The sequence below is a fragment of the Rattus norvegicus genome, chromosome 1, assembly GCF_021556685.1.
Source record: "Rattus norvegicus strain SHRSP/BbbUtx chromosome 1, alternate assembly SHRSP_T2T, whole genome shotgun sequence".
Taxonomy (NCBI): Eukaryota; Metazoa; Chordata; class Mammalia; order Rodentia; family Muridae; genus Rattus; species Rattus norvegicus.
Genome location: NC_141534.1, coordinates 93,960,859 through 93,980,787, shown reverse-complemented (window position 1 = coordinate 93,980,787; position 19,929 = coordinate 93,960,859). Strand labels below are relative to the sequence as shown.

The 19,929-nt window shown below is 47.4% G+C and overlaps 2 protein-coding genes across 4 annotated transcripts in view; one reads left to right on the top strand and one right to left on the bottom strand.

Annotated features, from left to right (window-relative positions):
• Positions 1–636: 636 nt before the first annotated feature.
• Blvrb (biliverdin reductase B) lies at positions 637–18,063 on the bottom strand. The gene is given in 5 exon segments (NM_001106236.1): positions 637–914; positions 3,836–3,964; positions 5,418–5,507; positions 5,650–5,814; positions 17,842–18,063. Coding segments are annotated over 5 exon segments (621 nt in total). The 5' UTR covers positions 17,921–18,063; the 3' UTR covers positions 637–756.
• Positions 18,064–19,446: 1,383 nt separating this feature from the next.
• The window catches only part of Sptbn4 (spectrin, beta, non-erythrocytic 4), an 87,193-nt gene continuing 86,710 nt past the window's right edge, over positions 19,447–19,929 (top strand). For 2 of the 3 annotated variants that reach the window (XM_087555083.1, XM_087555081.1), the window contains exon 1: positions 19,447–19,600. In XM_087555083.1, coding sequence (XP_087411209.1) covers positions 19,472–19,600 — 129 coding nt within the window. In that variant the 5' untranslated portion in view covers positions 19,447–19,471. 3 annotated transcript variants of the gene reach the window in all.

The following is a 19,929-nucleotide window of genomic DNA, read 5'->3' as shown; positions in this document are numbered from 1 at the left end:
TTCTGTCAAATCTTTCTCTGATTCATCACTTCGTCTGCCATTCAATTAGACATCACTTTCAAACATGGGTGCTTTCTTCTACAAACTAATTTTACTTTCATTGTTTGGGATTAAAACTGTGTGCTGAGGGCTCAGCCACACCACAACTGTAAACACGTATTTTCAGTAAATAACACAATCTTGGGGTTCATAGTATGATCAAATATCCCACAACACAGGTAGATCAATAGTTCAAAGCCAGCTTGGGCAAATTAGCAAGACCTCTAAGTTGTTTTGTTTTTGTTTTAATGTTTTTTAAAGAGGGTTGCCGGGGCTGGGGATTTAGCTCAGTGGTAGAGCGCTTACCTAGGAAGCGCAAGGCCCTGGGTTCGGCCCCCAGCTCCGAAAAAAAGAACCAAAAAAAAAAGAGGGTTGCCAAGGGGGCTCAGGGCCTAAAGGTGATTGTTGTTAATCCTATTGACCTGAGTTCAAATCTCAGGACCTTCATGGAGAGAGAACTGAAACCTTCAAATTGTCTTCTGACCTCGACATAGGCACCATAGCATTCTATGCCCATCCCTAGATAAGTAAATCAATCAACTTTAGAGGGTTCACCCAGCATGTGTGTAAGACCCCGAAAAAAAAAAACCATACATAGACAGAGGAAAATTAGGATTAGGTTTTCTGAAAGAATTTGAAGTTCTTGGCTAAAAATGTATTGATCCCTCCATGTGTGCCATTTCTCAGGATGGGACCCTCCCAGCCAGGGCCAGGGTCCTAGTCATACTGGTGGGAAGGGTAGGTCTTCTGTCCGTCATACTCATGGGTGGTGAGGCACCGTAGCATGAAGTGGCCCAGATCATGCTTGGATATGACCCTCGAGGGCCCTCGTCCATCCAGGGTCACTGTGTAGGCCCCAGTTAGTGGTTGGTCCCCTGTGAGAAAGAGACATTGGGAATGACTGGCCATCCTTTTTAGTTTTTCTTTCCTTCTTTTTAACTTTTTAAGTTTTATATATGACGCATGTCTGTGTTTTGTGTGTTGTGGTGGTGGGGGTTGAGTGGGGTGAGAGCTTCACATATAAGCTCATCAAATAACTTTTTTATTGAGACTGAGGCTTGCTATGTCACCCAGGATGGCCTCAATCATGTGGTTTGGGATGACAGGTATGTACCACAATGTCTGGAATCAATCTCTCTCTCTCTCTCTCTCTCTCTCTCTCTCTCTCTCTCTCTCTCTCTCTCTTAAAGATTTATTTATTTATTTTATGTATGCGAGTACACTGTAGCTGTCTTCAGACACACTAGAACAGAACAGGGCATTGGATCTCCACTACAGATGGTTGTGAGCCAACATGTGGTTGCTGGGAATTGAACTCAGGACCTCTGGGAGAGCAGTCAGTGCTCTTAACCACTGAGCCATCTCTCCAGCCCTATCTGGTGTCTCTTGAGCCTCTTTTTCCTACCAGCCCAGCTGTATTAACTCGAGGAAGCGCTGGACACACAGGGAGGCCATCCGTAGCTGTGCTGTCGGATCAGCTCCATCTTCCTCCAGACTCCTTGTCACTCCAGTCTCTGCCACCTTCTAAATGCACAAGTCAAGCAATCCCCATGCAAGAGCTACCTTTTGAGTCTTGCCGACTTCCAGTATCAGGAAACGGGGATAATAAACGAGGGTGGTTTTGGGCTGGAGAGATGGCTTGGTGCTGAAAAGCGCTTACTGCTCCTTCAGAAGAATCGAGTTTGGTTCCCGGCACCCATATCAGGCATCGCAGGACTGCCCATAACGCTAAGGGAGTTCCCAACCTATGAGTCTCCGTCCTGTTGACAAACCCTATTTCCAACAATACTTACATTACAATCCATAACTGTAGCAAATTACGGTTATGAAGTAGCAAGAAAAATAATTTTATGTGGGCTGGAGAGATGGCTCAGCGGTTAAGAGCACTGGCTGCTCTCCCAGAGGTCCTGAGTTCAATTCCCAGCAACCACATGTTGGCTCACAACCATCTGTCATGGGATCAATGTCCTCTTCTGGTGTGGATGAAGACAGTGACAGTGCACTCATATACATAAAATAAATAAATCTTTGAAAAAAAATTTATGGTTGGAGATCACTACAACATGAGGAAGTGTATCAAAGGGTCACCACATTAGGAAGGTTAGAAACCGGTGCTCTAGGGACTAAGGAATCCAACACTTGGTTTCCCCGGGCTTCTGCACTGATGTGTACATGCCCACACATATACACATAGTTAAAAATAATAAAAATAAAAAAAATTTTTTTGAGGCAGGGTTTTCTGTGTAGCCCTGGCTGTCCTAGAACTCTGTCTGTAGACTAGGCTGGCTTTGAATTCACAAAGATACGCCTTCCTCTGCCTCCTAAGTGCTGAGATTAAAAGCATGTATCACCACTGGCTGGCTAAGAATGAATCTTAAAAAAAAAAAAAAAAAAAAGATAGGGAAAGGAGGAAGAGACAGGAGGGAGAGGGAGAGAAGCCATGGCAGGACATTATGGCAGACAGGATCTCATCTGACCCTGTGCTAAGGATCCTCTGGCCTCAGCCTCCCAGGGGCTGAAATCACAGGCATAAGCCACCATGCCCAGTCTAATTACAATTACTCTCAAAGTAACTGTACTAGTCCTACAAGGGGTGACCTCTTCTGCATCTAGTAAACAAACATGATTTTCCTTTGGGTGCCTTTACAAGAGAAATAAACAGATGCTAAATCAAAAACCCCTCTTCTCCCCTCCTTAGGCACTGCACAAACTTGGTGCATAGACAAAAATGCACGCAAAACACCATACACATAAAATAAAATAAAAATTAAATTAAATGAAAACAACAATTAAAACCAGCCAAACAAACCAAACAAACCAGGTGTGGCGCAGAACATTTGTAATTCTAGAATTGGGAGGTGGGGTCTGGGGGATCGGAAGTTCAAGGTCATCCTTAGCTACACTGGAAGTTCAAGGTCAGCCTGGGCTACGTGAGGCAGAAGATGAAATGAGGCTAAGAAAGACAGAAATGTATTCGCTACTTTTCTTTCTGCTTTGGATTTTGGGAACGTCGTCTCGAACCCTAGGCCAGCCTAGAACTGGTAATTGCTCTGCTTTGGCTCCAGATTCTGGAGCATCACGTACCCTTGCCTTCCACCTCTGAGGAAAGTGCTTTTCAATTACCATCTTACTTACAAAATTAAATCGTTTTTCTTAAAAATTAAATTGTTGGGGGTTGGGGATTTAGCTCAGTGGTAGAGCGCTTGCCTAGCAAGCTCAAGGCCCTGGGTTCGGTCCCCAGCTCCGAAAAAAAGAAAAAAGAAAAAAAAATTAAATTGTTGGGCTGGAGAGATGGCTCAGTGGATGGGAGCACTGACTGCTCTCCCAGAGGTCCTGAGTTCAAATCCCAGCAACCACATGGTGGCTCACAACCATCTGTAATAGGATTTGATGCCCTCTTCTGGTTTGTGTGAGGACAGCTACAGCGGACTCACATATAAATAAGATAAATCTAAAATTTAAAAAAAATTAAATTGTTTTATTTAGTTGTTGAGGAGAGAGTCACACGCCACAGCTCATCTGTGGAGACCAAAGGACAACTTTGAGGAGGGCTCTTCTCCTCTTCTACCAGGTGGGTCTCAGAATTGATCTCAGGTCCTAGGGCTCGACAGGCAGGAGCCTTTGCCCACTGAGCCATCTTACCAGCCCATAGTTTTCTCTTCTATGGGTGTGCATCTGCATATGAACCCAGTGCTGCCAGTTTTAGAGGAGCCGGGGAAGACTGGGCCAAGCTCTCCGATGGAGAACATGCTGGTGGTGATATCGTCGCCCCGCCCCCACTCCGCGTCCCACTCACCAATGTGTGGGGGCATTACAGCCACGTACTTCAGTCCTGACTCCTCCAGAATCTTATGCATCCGGATGTGGTCATCGGTCACGTCCTGTAGGCGAGGGGGCACCTTGCTCGGGTCCCAGAGTAGGAAGGCTAGTGGGAATAGACACAGGGCAGGGTTAGCCTGGGCTGAGCATAATTAGGTGGCTTACCATTGCCTGCCAACTGTGAAGGCAGGTCCCAGCAGGAGGAGCCATGCCACCAAGCCTGACAACATGGAAGCCACATGGTGGGAGGAGACACCTGACTCCTGCCAAGTTGTCCTCTGACCTCCATATGCACGTCCTCCACACACTCACAACAAACACATTTAAAAACTGGTATGTGTGATATGTGTGCCCGTGCACGCACTGCATGGGAAGGGCTGAGGTCGAGGTTGGGTTCCTTCAAGGGCTCTTCTTTGTAGTTTTTGAGACAAAGGCGTTCTCTGCATCTGGAGCTCAGCAATTTAGCTGGGCTACTGACCAGCAAGCCCCAGACATCTTTCTGTTTCTACCTCCTTAGAGCTAGGATTACAGGAATAACGCCATGCATGGCTTTTAATGAGGGTGCTGAGGACCCCGATTCAGCCCCCATGATTGCACTGTAAGCTCTCTGCCAACTGACTTTTGACTGCTCCAGTAACAACTGAGAATTTCGGAGGTGTGAGTAAGGGTGTCTTAGCGATTAAGAGCACTTACTGCTCTTACAGAGGATCTGGGTTTGATTCCCAGCCCCTACGGGGTGGCTCACAACTTCCTATTACTCCAGATCCAGGGGATCTTCTAGCCACAGTGGCCACCAGGCACAAATATGGTATGCAGACTAACATGTAGGCAATGCACTCATACATATATAAATAAAACAATTTTAAAAAATATTTATTTAATGTATGTGAATGCTGTATCTGCATACACACCTGCAGGCCATCGGAATTGCTATTATTAACTCCTTCCAGATTACTAAGGATTACTTCAATCCTGTGGATAGAACCTAGGACTCTGTACAAGCCGGAAGGTGTTCTACCACTGAGCCACGCCCCCAGCCCCTCACTGGGGGATTCTAGGCAGGGGCTCTACCACCGAGCCACGCCCCCAGCCCCTCACTGGGGGATTCTAGGCAGGGGCTCTACTGCTGAGCCACATTCCAGGCCCCCAGGAACTTTTGTTTAATGTCAGTTTCTCTATACATTAACTGGGGAAGGCAGCGAGTTGGCAGTTACCAAAGCTGCGTCACATTCTCTGTGAGGTGTCTCCCACCTCTTGGCTACGATTTTCTTCCCAGGCTTGTCCACTGCCATTCCTGATATTTCCGTAGTGCCTTTTCTATCTTGGCTCTGCTTATCTGGGAGATCAGTTCAACCACGGATCTGTTTGTCATCGCATTTCTATCTATGAGCCCTGTGGGTGCAGAATCCAGGGCACACTGCTACGTTAGCCATTGGTGCTCAATGAATGTCTGATAACTTGGGATAGCTTTAATGCCATATTTCAGAGGACTGGGGGCTGCTTGTTCAGTACTCACCCCCTTCCCAGTTCAGCCCCACTTCCATGACCCCACCACCCACCCGAGGTGCAGGCCACGACCTTGTCCACTCCATGTGCCTTCATGGCTGCCACAATGTTCCGGGTGCCCTCGGACATTACTGTAGTAGGACCTTAGAGGGGACAGAGAGTGGCTGTCACTGGCAGGTGGCGGTGGCGGCGGTGGCAGGGGTGGCAAGGGTGGGGCTGGGGGCGGGGGTGGTGCTGGAGGTCGAGGTGCAGGGAGGGGCCGAGGGCAAAGGGGGGGCTCAGTACTGAGGTCGTTGCCAGTGCCCAGTAGCACGATGACGGCATCCTGTCCAGCCACAGTCTTGTCCACATCGCCCGCCTGCAGAACATCTCCCACCACCACGTGGGCTGGCTGGGGCCCCTCTGACGGTAACCTGCTGGAGTCTCGAACCAGCACCGTCACCTCGTAACCTGTGGACAAAGAGGAATAGAAAGGCAGGTCAGCGGACTGGAGGGTGACTGTTCAGGACCCTACAGGATGTTGTGAACCCTTAAACCTATTTTCTTCCCAGGGTTCTCCTTTCCCAGCCTTATTCCTGGGCAATGACCCTCAGGCTGGCAAATTAACAGCTGATATCTAGCTAGCTCTTAAAATAGGGCATACCTTCCTGCTGGCTCAAAAATGATCTGAATGTAGGTCTCTATGGAACTACCCCTGATTATCCCTCACCACCCCCCCAGGAAGGAAATGGTTAATCCCTGGCATATCTCTTGCTCTATAGTCCCCCATCCATGAGGAAAGTGAGGGACCAAACTCTCAGAGACTGAATGAAGCTGGGATTAGTCCCCATCCTTAGTCCAGGGTATCACTAGTGTTCACTGAAGATAAAAACCCCTGTGGTTTCAAAGGCCAGTGACTCAGCTACTCAGAAGGCAGGGGTATGAGGATGGAACCTTCTGAGTAATTAGTGAGACTTTGTTTCAAAGAAAACTTTGAAAGAAAGGATTGAGGGAGGGGCTGGGGGCGTGGCTCAGTGGTAGAGCCCCTGCCCAGAATCCCCCAGTGAGGGGCTGAGGGCGTGGCTCAGTGGTTGAGCCCCTGCTTAGAATCCGCCAAAGTGCTTGTCTAGCATAACTGAGGCCTTGTGTTTCACCCCTTAACTTGAAAAAAAAAATTGATGAAAAACAACTAAAAGTCATCAAATCAATCAATTAATAAATCAATAAAAACTTTGCAGTCACTGTTTGCACCTGTCACAGGGATTTGTCTCTTAGTCTGAAGATGATACAGAAAAAGCAAAAATAGAAGAGTGTCCATACCTCTGAGTACCGCCTACACCAATTTCACAAGTAAATGATGGGAGACTTTTACATTCTGATACAGTGATGAAGATGTTGCTGCCGATACTAAATAACCCCTGGGGGAAGCAGGAACAGAACCTAGGGAGTCCCTGAGATGAAATAAGTCCTCCACTCTAAGTTCTATGTCTTCACCCACCTCTTTTAACTTTAATCTTGTATTTATTGGCTCTTTGAGACACAGTCTCGTGTATTACAGACTGGCCTCAGACTCCTGTTCATCCCAACTCCACCTCCCCGTGCTAGTGTGGGAGGAGCGTGCTCTCTAGCTGATGGGGCCCAGGGCCTCATGCACGCTAAGTAAGTGTTCTACCAGCCAAGCTGCATCCACAGCTCACTTTAATTTTCATGATGAAGCTGGATCTCGAGGTTTTGCTCAGGCTAGCCTTTAACTCCCTGTAGCCCACGCTGGCCTGACACTTAAGGATGGTCCAGCCTCAGCCTCCTGGGTAGCTGCAGTGACAGGCCCGCGGCACTGCACCGGACATTCATAACATTCTATAAATGTTGTAAATAACATTTCTGCAATTAACACACATTGTGTCCCAGATACCAATTCTCTCCTTTAATCCTTAAATCAACCCTGGCTTGGGATCCCAGCCCTACTGCAAGAGTTAGCTTCGTGATGACCTGGGCAAACCGCTTCATCTCTCTAGCCTTTAGGTCCTATGCTGGTACCATTGGTAAGATGACACTGAAAATATCTCTCCATGCTTTTGTTTCTGTCTCCTTTCTTTCCTTTCCGTTCCTCGCCCTTATCTTTTCCCCTCCCCTCGAAAATTCTCCCCCTCTCCTACTCTCCCCACTCCCTTCTCCTTCTCTTCCTCCCCCCTTTTTTATCTTTTTTTTTCTTTCTTTTTTTTCGGAGCTGGGGACCGAACCCAGGGCCTTGCGATTGCTAGGCAAGCGCTCTACCACTGAGCTAAACCCCCTCTTCCTCCCCCTTTAGTTTTTCCCTCCTCTTCCTCGCTCTCATGTAGCCCAGGCCAGCTTTAAACTCACAATATAGCCCAGGATAACTTTGAACACATGAATCCTTATGTTACATGAGGCTTTGTCTCAAATGAAAACAAAACCAGTATTTAACACCTGTTACTAGGACACTGAATGTAAAAGATTCAAGTGGAAGTCCTACCTCACAAAATATACAAAATTTAACCCAAGGGCCAGTGAGGTGGCTCAGCCAGTAAAGGTGATTGCTGCCAAGCCTGACCATCTGAGTTCGATCCTGGGATGCACATGGTACAGGGAGAGAACCAACACCCTGGAGCTGTTCTTCCCACCCGGCCAGCAAGCCCCTGGGATCTGCCTAGGCTCATGCTAGGGTCACAATACACATAATAAAAATGTCAAAAGTTTTTTAAAAAATGAATCCAAATGGTCAAAGACATAAATAAGAGAAGACTATCACTTATTGGAAGAAAATATAAGAACACATCTTGATGGCCACATGTTAGAAGATGGGTTCTTAGCTATGACATCAGAAGCACAAGGAAAAGCAAAACCAGATGATGGGGCTTCATCAAAATTGAAGACACATGGCTGTGCAAACATGCTGACACCGTTACTCCCAGCAGTTGGAATTCAGTGAGTCTGTGGCCAGTCTGGTCTCTCTTATTTTTTTTTAAAGATTTATTTATTTATTTATTTATTTATTTATTTATTATATACAAATACACTGTAGCTGTCTTCAGACACACCAGAAGAGGGCATCAGATCCCATTACAGATGGTTGTGAGCCACCATGTGGTTGCTGGGGTTTGAACTCAGGTCCTCTGGAAGAGCAGTCAGTGCTCTTAACCACTGAGCCATCTCTCCAGCCCCCTGGTCTCTCTTATTTTAATATGTTTGGGATTTTTTGTTTGCTTAATTTGGTTTTCTTTTCTGTTTCTATTCTGTTTTTTGTTTTTTGTTTTTTGTTTTTTTTTGGAGCTGGGGACCGAACCCAGGGCCTTGCACTTGCTAGGCAAGCGCTCTACCACTGAGCTAAATCCCCAACCCTTTTGCCAGTCTGGTCTCTAGTGAGACCTTGTTTCAAAAAATCAAAATACCTCACAAACTTTTGGTGCTTCAAAGGACGCCAACGTGCTGAGCAGAAAAAAAGGACAGAGCTGCGGAAAAGGCATTTGCTACAGCAGCGTGGATTCTACACCCAGGTTCCACGGGAAAAGTCAGGAGTGAGAGAGGGAAAGGGCTGGAGCTGACCAGGAAACACGGTGACACTGGAAAAGAAAAGGCACGCGGTGGTGCGCACTTGTAATCTCAGAGCTGAGGCAGAGTCAAGAGGATCCCAGGGGCTTGCTGGCCGGGCAGCCCAGCCTGCTCAGTCACCTGTCTCGGTGAGAGACCCCACCCGTGGTGGATGGTCCCTGAGGAATGATAGACTTCCACAGAAATATGAGCCCTCTCCCACCCCCACTTGACCACGCCCCCACAAGTAAAAAAGGAAAGGAAAGCAGATGGGCCTGGTAGCACACACCTGTATTCCCGAACTCTGGTGGCAAAGGCAGGAGAATCAAGAACTCGGGGACAAGCTTTGCTACAGAGCAACTGAGGTCAGCTACAGAAAACCACATCTCCAAAAAAGTAAATAAAATTAAATTAAAAAGGAAGAAAGAGGGGCTGGAGAGATGGCTCAGAGGTTAAGAGCACTGACTGTTCTTCCAGAGGTCCTGAGTTCAATTCCCAGCAACCACATGGTGGCTCACAACCATCTGTAATGAGAGCTGATGCCCTCCTCTTGTGTGTCTGAAGACATGTACAGTGTACTCACATACATTAAATAAATATTTAAAAAAAAAGGAAGAAAGAAAGGAAGGAAGGAAGGAAGGAAGGAAGGAAGGAAGAAAGGAAGGAAAAGGCAAAAGGGCCAGCAAGATGGCTCAGTGGGTAGAGGCATTGAAGATCCAACAAGGCTACCCAGGACCAAACTAAAGTTGTCCTCTGACCTCAATAAGCACACACACACACACACACACACACACACACACACACACTAAACAAGTAACATGTAATAAAAAAATAAATAAAAAGAAAAGAGAGTATGATAGTATAGTCCCACACATGGGAGGCAGGAAGATTATCTCAAATTAGAGGTCACTCTGGTCCACACAGTGTGTAAGGACAGCCAGGACTACAGAGCTACCCAGCCAAATCTGTTACCTGCCATAATGCCTATAATTTTAACAACTATGAGGAAGATCCAAGAGGTCAGGAGTTCAAGGCCAACCTGAGTTACATGAGAACTGGATTCAAAAAACCAAAGCCCATCCACTGACCAAACAACCAACCTATACATAAGAGATCGCTTCACACCTGTCAAGGTGATGTAATGAGAAAAGCTTGGGGCTGGAGAGATGGCTCAGTGGTTAAAAGCACTGACTGCTCTTCCAGAGGTCCTGAGTTCAATTCCCAGCATTCACATGGTGGCTCCCAACCATCTGTAATGGGGTCTGATGCCCTCTTCTGGTGTCTGAAGACAGCAAGTGTACTCATATACACAAAATAAATAAATAAATCTTTAGAAAGAAAGAAAAAGCCTGGTGTCAGGGTTGGCATGCTGGTGGGGAGGAGCCCCTCTCCCTTCTCATGCAGTGCTGAGGTAACCCTAAATGATGTGACTACTTTGGAGAAAATTCTGGCAATTTCTCTCTCTCTCTCTCTCTCTCTCTCTCTCTCTCTCTCTCAAAAGATTTATTTACTTATTTTATGTATGTGAGTACACTGTAGCTGTCTTCAGACACACCAGAAGAGGGCATCGGATCCCATTACAGATGGTTGTGAGCCACCATGTGGTTGCTAGGAATTGAACTCAGGTCCTCTGGAAGAGCAGTCAGTGCTCTTAACCACTGAGCCAAGGCTCCAGCTCCTCTGTGGCAGTTTTTCAAAAGATTACACACAGCTCGATCATGTGACCCGCCGGTTCTGCCACCAGATAACAGACTGAGGGAAGCAAAAACATGTTTTCACCCCCAAATTTTTACACGTACAATGGTACTATCAGTCTTCATAACATCTACCAACTGTTAAACCCACATACACGCATAACGCAGTAGCATTTGACAATTAAAAAACAGAGAGATTGATGAATGTTCCAAAAATTTGAGGAAGAAAAAAAATATATGTATATATAGTGAAATAGACCAAGTCATGCCGGGTGTGGTGACTGCTGATGGTCTATAATCTCAGTGGTCAGGAAGCCAAGGTGGAATGATCAGAAGTTCAAAGCCAATCTGGGTTAGCATGTGAGACTTTGCCTTAAAAACAAACTAGGGTTGGGGAGAGATGGTTAGGAATACTTGTTGACCTTATAGAGGATCTAGGTTTGAGTCTCAGCACCTACACGGCAGCTCACAACTGTAACTCCAATCCCAGGGGATCTGATGCCCTTTTCCTGTCTCTGTGGGCACCAGGTGGGCAAAATATCCATACATATTAAGATAAATATTTTTACAATATTTTAATTATTTATTAATTTTTTGGCCAGGTGAGGGTATGAGGGAGGGGACCGACAGGGTCCCTTTATATAGCCCTTGCTATTCTGGAGCTCTTTATGTAGACCAGGCTGGCCCTTGAACTCAGAGATCTGTCTGTTTCAGCCTCTGCGACACCATGATTATCCTTGATCTTATTTATTTATATATTTTTTTAAGTTTTAGAAGCTGGCAAGAAGGCAAACAAACCATCCACAGTGAGCTGGCTTAGTGGTCAAGAGCACTGGCTGCTCTTACGTAAGTGGACCAGAGTTCAGTACCCAGGTCAGGAGCTGTAACTCTAACCAACTCCAGCGTCAGGGGTCTGCTATCTCTGACCCCTGTCAATCACCTGCATAACCCATACATAGACTCATGTATATAGTTAAAAATGCTACAAAGAAATATTAGAAAGACATGAATGTAAAAAAAAGAACATTAAAAAAGCTCAAGAATCTAAAAATATAAAAATTTAAAAGGTTTAGAATCTCAGCCACAAAATGCTTGCATATGCAAGGCATTCGATTTGAATCCCACATAGAAAAACCAAAACTAAACAACAACAACAATGCATAAAAACCAAGCTATACTAAAACAAATGAATCCAAAGCCCCAGTCCTGAAACAAGCAGTGAGGGCTTGCTATCGTGATTATGCCTTTTATATTTATATTTAATTTTTTTTGAGACGGGCTTCATATAACCCAACTTGGCTTTGAGCTCATTGTAGAGGTGAGGGCGATAGGTCTGGGTCTCCAGCTCCCACATCCAGAGTGCTGGGGCGACAGGCTTTAATCTCCATGCCAAATTTTAACTCATTTTTAAAAGAGATGTATTTATTTATTTAATGTACATGAGCATGCTGTCACTGACATACCAGGCAGTTGTGAGCCACCATGTGGGTTCTGGGAACTAAACTCCTGACCTCTGCAAGAGCAGCCAGTGCTCTTAAATGCTGAGCCATTTCTCCAGCCCTTAACTCATTAAAAAGATTTTATTTACTTAAATTTTTGTTTCTTGTTAATTATGTGTTTGTGCATTCGAAGGCAGGTGTGTGTCTGTGCATTTGAGGGCAGTTGCCCATGGAGGCCAAAGGTGCCAGAGTTACAAGATTGTCTGATGTAGGTGCTGGGAATTGAACTCAGGTCCTCTACAAGAGCAACAAGGGCTCTCAACCACTAAGCCATCTCGTCAGACCCCAGTTAATTTATTATCATTATTATTGTTGTTATTATTATTATTGCTGTTGTTTTTATTTTAAGACAGATTCTCACACTGTAGCCTAGAGTGGACTGGAGTTTACTGTGCAGCCCAGGCAGACCTTCAGCTTATAGCAATCCTCTTGCCTCAACCTCTCAACTGCTGGGATGATAGGCATGCACCATCAGCAATGACTTGTGATGCTTTTTTTTTTTTTTTTTTTGGTTCTTTTTTTCGGAGCTGGGGACCGAACCCAGGGCCTTGCGCTTCCTAGGTAAGCGCTCTACCACTGAGCTAAATCCCCAGCCCCGACTTGTGATGCTTTTTAATCATCTCAGGATTTATTTTCTTGTATGAACTCAGCCAGAGTCTTCTTTTTCATCCCTGCCTGGGTCCTCCCTGGACTCCAGGGCCCTGTCCTGCCCCCTGGAAACGCAGTCTAGACAGAAGCATCTCCCTGTCCAGGTCCTTCCTGGTCCCTGCATACCTTGCAGTAAAACTCCCACTGCTCAGGACAGCACCTTTCTGGGCTCCTCTGGCTTCTCCTCTCAGAGAAACCATTTCCTTCGCCTACGGTACTTCATCCGATTCCTCAGTTTACCTTACTGTTTCCGACTTCTCGGCCTTTGCTCCTGGTGTGTGCTCTCTGCGTCCGACCCTCTTCCCCTGGATCTCTAAATCTCTTTTCTTCGCTCCATCCTGACTCTCTGCTGACCTAGGAATAACTGATAGCCCCGGGAGTCTTGGGGCTCACATTTGCTTCCCACGTCCCTCACACCTCATAAACAAAGGCTCAGCTCCCTGCCCCCATGTACCTGAGTTTGAAGATGGCCCTGTGACTACTGAAGAAGGAGGCTCCTGAAGCTCATTTGCTGCCCGGCCTAGACAGCAGCTTCTGATGCACCACCTTGATCCCAGCACTCAGGAGGCAGAGGCCAGTGGATCTCTGAGTTCAAAGCCAGTTCAAAGTTCAGTTCCAGGCTTACCAGGACTACACAGGGAGACACTGTTTCAAACAAAACAAACAAAAAACCAAGCAAACCACACAATTCACACTGAAGAGATGGCTCAGTGGTTAAGCTCACTTGCTATGCTATCAGAAGATCTGGTTTTGACTCTCAGGACCCACAGGGTGACTGCTTACAACTGTCTACAAGGCCATTTTTTTCAGGAGATCTGGCCTCCTTTTCTGGCTTCCATGGCCACCAGATATAAAAGGAATGCACAGACAAAACATACATAAAAAAGGATAGAAAATAAAATAAAAAGAGGCAAGAAGCACACGCAGCTAGAAGCTACCAGACAGCACACACTCAGATCATATCTTTCTCCCATGACAGCTTCTGTGAGAATGATTAAATACAGGCTTTTATCTTTTGCATTTATTTACATTATTTTTAATATTTTACATGTATTTTACCACGTGTGCACCTGTAAATTGTGTATGGACAACTTGTGGGAAGTCAGTTCTCTCCTTCTACTCATGTGGATCCTGGGGATCGAACTCAGGTCATCAGGCTTGGCAGCAAGCACCTTTACCCACTAAGCCACCTTACTGGCCCTAAAATGTGTGGTGATTTTTTTTTCCTTTAACAATATCATCTATCATTAACAATTCGTTCATGGGTTTTTGTATTTATTTATTGGCCAGGGTGTCACGCTGTAGCCCAGATTATCATGGAATTCACTATGTAACTCAGGCTGGCCTTAGGAAAGTGGTGTTCCTATTGTCTGCCTCCTAAGTGCTGGGAATACAGGTGTCAAACATCTGGTCAGGCTTTCTGTTAAGTTTTTAGTTTTAAATAAACTCAGCTATAGAGAGGTTGCAAGCTTCTCTCAGCCTGCTTCCTCTTTTTACTTATGTACATAGCGTGTAATGTGTAGAATTTATATATTTGCATAGAAATACATTCATACATGTACAAATCTGTCTCTTCCCTTCTCTTCCTGTTGGAGAATAAGTTGCAAAGTTCATTCCTTTTTAAACTTTTCTTTTCTTTCCTTCCTTTTTATTTTTTGGAGACAAAGTATCACCCAAAACAGGCTGGCCCTGAACTATGTTTTCCAGAACATGCTGCAAGCTGAACTTCCACTCTCTGAGTGCTGGGAATATAGGTTTTTCTCATCTTTTATACAGGTTCTTCCAAGAGGTTTTTTTTTTTTTTGTTTTTTTTTGTTTTTTTTTTTTTTTGTTTTTGTTTTTTTTTTAAATCTTAACACTCGATACAAAATTTCACTGCTTGACCTAGTACAGGTACATCCATATATCCAACCAACGTCCGGCATGCTGTAAGCACCCTGGCAGGAAGGCAGATGATAACCAGATTGCTTGAAACAGTGGACACCCACCCCCACCCCAAAACTGCAACTCCCCCAAATGTCTCATGCTGGCAGGAGGAGGAGGCTGGGGCCCTGTGCCAACCAGAAGAGGAAGAGATTTCATGGTTCTGACAACTCGTCAGACCTCTTCAGAGGACACGGGGCAACGTGATGATGCCGGTGATGACTGCACCTTGAGCAAGAGGTACTGCTTATGTATGGCTGCCTCTTGTCTTCTATTTTTTTTCTTTTTTCTTTTTTCCGGAGCTGGGGACTGAACCCAGGGCCTCTCGCCTGCTAGGCAAGCGCTCTACCGCTGAGCTAAATTCCCAACCCCCCTTGTCTTCTATTTAAATGTATACCTTCAGTCAAGACCTAGAAAGATGAGTCTGAGTATTGGAGGAGCTTCCCAACATGCCTACCTTAAATTTATCTCCTTTTTCTGCTCTCACTATTAATTTTTTTCATTAATTAATTATCCTACTGAAGGTAGGTGGTTGAACCCGGCTGCCAGGGCCTAGGCTCAGACTCTATCCACTCCAGCGGCAACTTGATACATTTTGATCCTTTGTGACCAACTTAAAACAGTCCAGAACTCACACTGACCCCTTTGAAAAGTCCTAGATTGTAACAATTTTACAAAGTAGCTATTGTCCTCATACCTCCTTTGAAGAAAGGAAAACTGAGGCGGGTTTAGGTAACTAGCCGTGAGCACACAGTTAGTGGGTAGAGAAAGCCAGAGCTACATTCAAGACTGGGCTATAATCTATCAGAGTTCACTTGGCCAAGGAGTATAGGCACCGACCATACATGAGCCATGGTTCTAAGCACTTTCTACATTGTAAGTCACTTAATCAGTGTCTCAAGGCACCCCCCCCCCTTTTGAGACATGGTTTCTCTGTGTATCTCTGGCGGTCCTGGAACTTATTCTGTAGACCACACTGGCCTCGAACTCACAGTGATTTATCTGCCTCTGTCTCCCAAGTGCTGGGATTAAACACTTGCACCACCACCTCCCAGCTAGCAACCTGTTTATCTATTACTCTTATTTATCTGTGTGTGTGTGTATGGAAGTCAGAGGTCAAGTTTTCTGAGCTGTGTCTCTCTTTCTGGGGATTCAATTCAGTTTCTCAGGTACCTTTACCCACTGACCCATCTGTCTAGCCTGCAACTATTGCTTCAGTATTGGTCTTCTTTTCTCTTTCTTTTATTTATTTTACAGATATTTAGGTCTCTAACAGTAAATGACAAAACATTTGGCCACATCACTGTGGTATGTGGTAGACCTGGCTACTTAAATGTGCAGGATGTGGGGGGAGGGCACCCTTACAGAAGACCGGGAGGGGGATGGAATAGGGGACTTATGTCCAGGAAACCGGGAAAGGGAATAACTTTTGAAATTTAAAAAAATCCAATAAAATTTTTCAAAAAAAAAAAAAATGTACAGGATGACCCCAGAGTTCATGTTTGTCAGACCCTTGGCCCTACGGAACAACATTGAGGAAATAAAATCCAAGCCCTTCCTGGCCACCTGTTTTCCTTGGTTGTACACAGGGCCTTGGGCATGTCAGGCAATGGGACCTACTGAGCCATGCCCCCCTCAAGCCTCTTCTAACAGTGGTTTCTAGGCAGGTGCCTCATCTCTGAGAGCTATATCGCCTGCTCCCTCCCTGCCTCTTATTTTTCTTCTTCTTTTTTTTTTTTTCCTCTTCCTGTTTCTGTTAGAGGCTTTTCTGAAACACGAGGAGAAACAGGCCAGGCCAGGCCTCCCGAAATTCCTGCGTGAAGTTCCGCCTGTGACCAGCAGGGTGAGCCATCGGTAAACAGTGGTATTGGGGATTAAGGTATTTAACAGGATACTCCACAAGTGCATGGTGACACAGCACTTCTCAACTTCTCTCTTCCCTTCCCTGTTCCTCCCTAGAAATGATTTATCAGCAGCTTGCTTTTGTTTTGTTGTTTTGACATAGGGTCTAAGGTAGCCCACGATGGCCTTGAACTTGCTGCGTAGCCAAGTTTTGATATCCTGAGTCGCCTACGTCTGCCTCTCCAGTGGTGGGGGAAATTACTGGAGCACATCACTACAGCCAAACTATAGTTTGGTTTTCACCAGGAGATCCAGGGCTCTCTCCTTTGCCATGAATTAAGGGCCTCACTAAGTCCCCGGGGAGAAGGACAACCCATGGGGGGTGGAGGTGGAAGTGAGAAATGGAACTTCTAGAAGACCTCACCCAAAGCAGGAGTTGGGCTGGGAATCCAAATGTACTGGGCTGCTGGTGGCCTCCACCCTTTTGGGTCACTCTGATAGTCAGTATCTTAAGAATCGCCAAGGCTAGCAAGGGTGTGGCCCTTTATCTGGAACTTTCAGGTCTGGTCCAAAGTTAATTTCTAGGCCAAGGAGCCAGGGGATGCTGGGGGATCCTGCGCCCTCCTCCAGGGCAGCCCCAAAACTTTAGTTCAATGGCCTTCCCAAAACTACAGTTCTTAGACTGACCCTGTCTTCTAGTGTGATCCCTTCCATTCTCTTCGAAGTAACATGCTGCCTAACCTTTGCGATTTTCTGTTCCAGTGACCAAACTATAAGCCTGTGGACGTTTTTTTTGTGGACTTTTTTCTTCCTTTCCTTCTTTCTTTCTTTCTTTCTTTCTTTCTTTTTTTCTTTTTTTTTTTTTTGGCGTGCTCAAGAGCATGAACCAGAGTTCAAATCCTGGCACAGTCCTCTCCGTCTCAGTTTTCTTATGTGTCAAGTGGGTAACACACTAGTTTCCATTCCAAATGAGGCTCACCAGGATTTTAATACGTGTAGGGAGATGGCCCGGCTGGCTGTGTGCCAAGCTGGTACTGGCTCAGAAAACCCTTTCTGGGTGTGCTAACTAGGACCACCACCACAGTCACAGCATTTCATAATAGCCCCTGGTTTGCATATAACTGTCAGAGGAGTCTCCAGGTTCCCGAGGTTAATTCCTTTATGCCTTGGACTCACTTTGTAAAGCTTAATCTCAGAGTCCTCTATTTCTGCCCCCCTGACCACTTGTTGGCCCACAGGCTGGGGCACACACCGCCTCGTGTGGTCTTCACCCGGCCCCAGAACGACCTTTCCCAGAGCTCCGCCCGGTGCTCATGACTTCCCCCACCCTCCCCGGCTCCTGCCTGCTTGCACCGCCTGCGCCAGTGTGGTGAGCCCGGTCCTTCCGGTGGCACCGAAGATCGCGATCTTCTTGACAGCCATGTTGCAGGGTCCAGGGCCCGAAAAGCTGAGAACTCCGAGGACGCGCGGGAACCCAGTAGCTGCAAGGTGGGGCGCGCAGCGCGTTCTCCTCCACACAGAAGGAGGGGGCGGGGCCAGACGACGTTTCCCGCCTCCGACTCCACCCCCTAATTTGAGTTCAAAGGGCGGGACCGAGCCAACCACGCCTCCTGCTGGGAAAAGCGTGAGTGGGCGGAGCAGGAGTCAAATTGCATTTCAAGACCCCCTTTTCCGATAGGCGATTAGAAGTAGAAGCCGTGCCCCCATCTAGGGAAGGGAGTGGGCGGTGCTAGGGCAGTTTGTCACTCAGCGTTCAGCCTATTAGAGACAACCACCCCCCTAGAAGGCGGGGCCGAGTGGGGCGGGGCGGGGCCGGCCGGGGCATTACGCCTACCGCATTACGCCCACCGAGCTATCCTTGCTCACGCCCCCTTACAGACGCTAAGGCTGAGTACTCGCCTCCACCAAAGCCTCCTCCCAACAAGCTAGAGGTGTGTGTGGGGGTGATTCTGTGCCTGCGTGACCCTCAGTGACACAAGGGACAGCATGGTTGTGAGCGACACTCTGTTTCATTCCTTGTGTTGCAATGTGAGTTGTGTATAGAGATCGTTGATGTTGTTATTTGGCGTCCGTGGGTGCTACTGTGAGGGGTATTCAGCCTGTGCGATATGGTACGAGTGTGCGGTATGTGTGAGGTAAGCTGTAGGGAGTGTGAGACTTTCGGATTGGGAAGGTTCGGGACGCCACATGGGTGTGTGATAATATGATCCCATTTATGTGTGGCTGTGTGTGTGTGACATTTACTGAGATTCTTTTTGTGTCTTGTTGAGGCTCTGATATATGGGTGTGTAGCAACACAGGGTGTGTCATCTTTTGTGCCTAGGCGACTGGTGGGACGTTTTAAGCCTGTAAGACTGTGTGATTGTGAACTTTGTGTTGTGTGAGTGTAGACACTCTATGACACCTTGGAGGCGTGTGACATGTGTGACTGTATGTGCCATTGGTGGTGGTGGCTGTATCTAAGTGGGTCACTGTTCAAGTGACTTCATATGACCCTCATTGTGGTGGTGGCTGTATATGAGTTATCAATGTATGACCCTGCAGGACGCTGTTTACTGTATTGGTGACTACATGTGACACTACTGGTGATATATGAGTGTCACTGTTGGTGGTGGCTATATCTGAGTGTGTGTCACAGTGAATGACCCTGCAGGCACATTCCAAAGAGGAAAACACTACAAATGACTGCGTGTGACAGACGGTTCGAAGGTTTGACCCTGACTGACCCCGTACGAAGGAGTGACACCGTGAGAGTGTGAATGTGGAGAGAGTGTGTGACGTTGCCAGGGGCCCGGTGTGTGAGTGGCAGTGTGGGAGTGTGTGACGCTGCCTCGAGCGCTCGCGAGCGCGGCTGTGCATCACACGCGTGGCCCGGTGTGTGACAGCGCGGGCGGCGGGGCGGCGTGCGGGAGGGGTCCCGGGGGCGTGCGGAGCGGCTGCGGCGCGTGGGGGGAGGCGCGACGGCGGCGGCGCATGCGGATCTGGCCGAGCGGCGGGCCGGCGGGGCCGAATAGAGCCGGGCCCGGCCCGGCGACGAACGCCCGCAGGGAGGGCGGTGCTGCGCGGCGAGCATCCGGGACCGCATCGGCGGCCGGCGCCCAGGTGAGCGGCGGTGCGGACGGCGGCCCCTCCCCAGCATCTCCCCACCTAGCCCAGCATCCTCCCCCGCAAGCTGGCGGGCCTGAGCCCCCGGGTCTGTTTAGCCCGGTGGAAGCTTGCGATCCCACGAACCCCTCATCCCCACCTAGCTCAGCCTCTGAACCAGGCGTGGGTCACCCCAAGGCCTTGTCCTTCCCAGGCCCCCCTCCTCCGCACGGTGACTGGACCACAGGGGCAGAGAGGCGCGGCTTTGGAAGGGTTAAAGCCTCGGATCCCACTCGCAGCTCAGTTCCCCACCGGCCCTTGCTGGAGCGAGCAGGACCTCTTTCCCT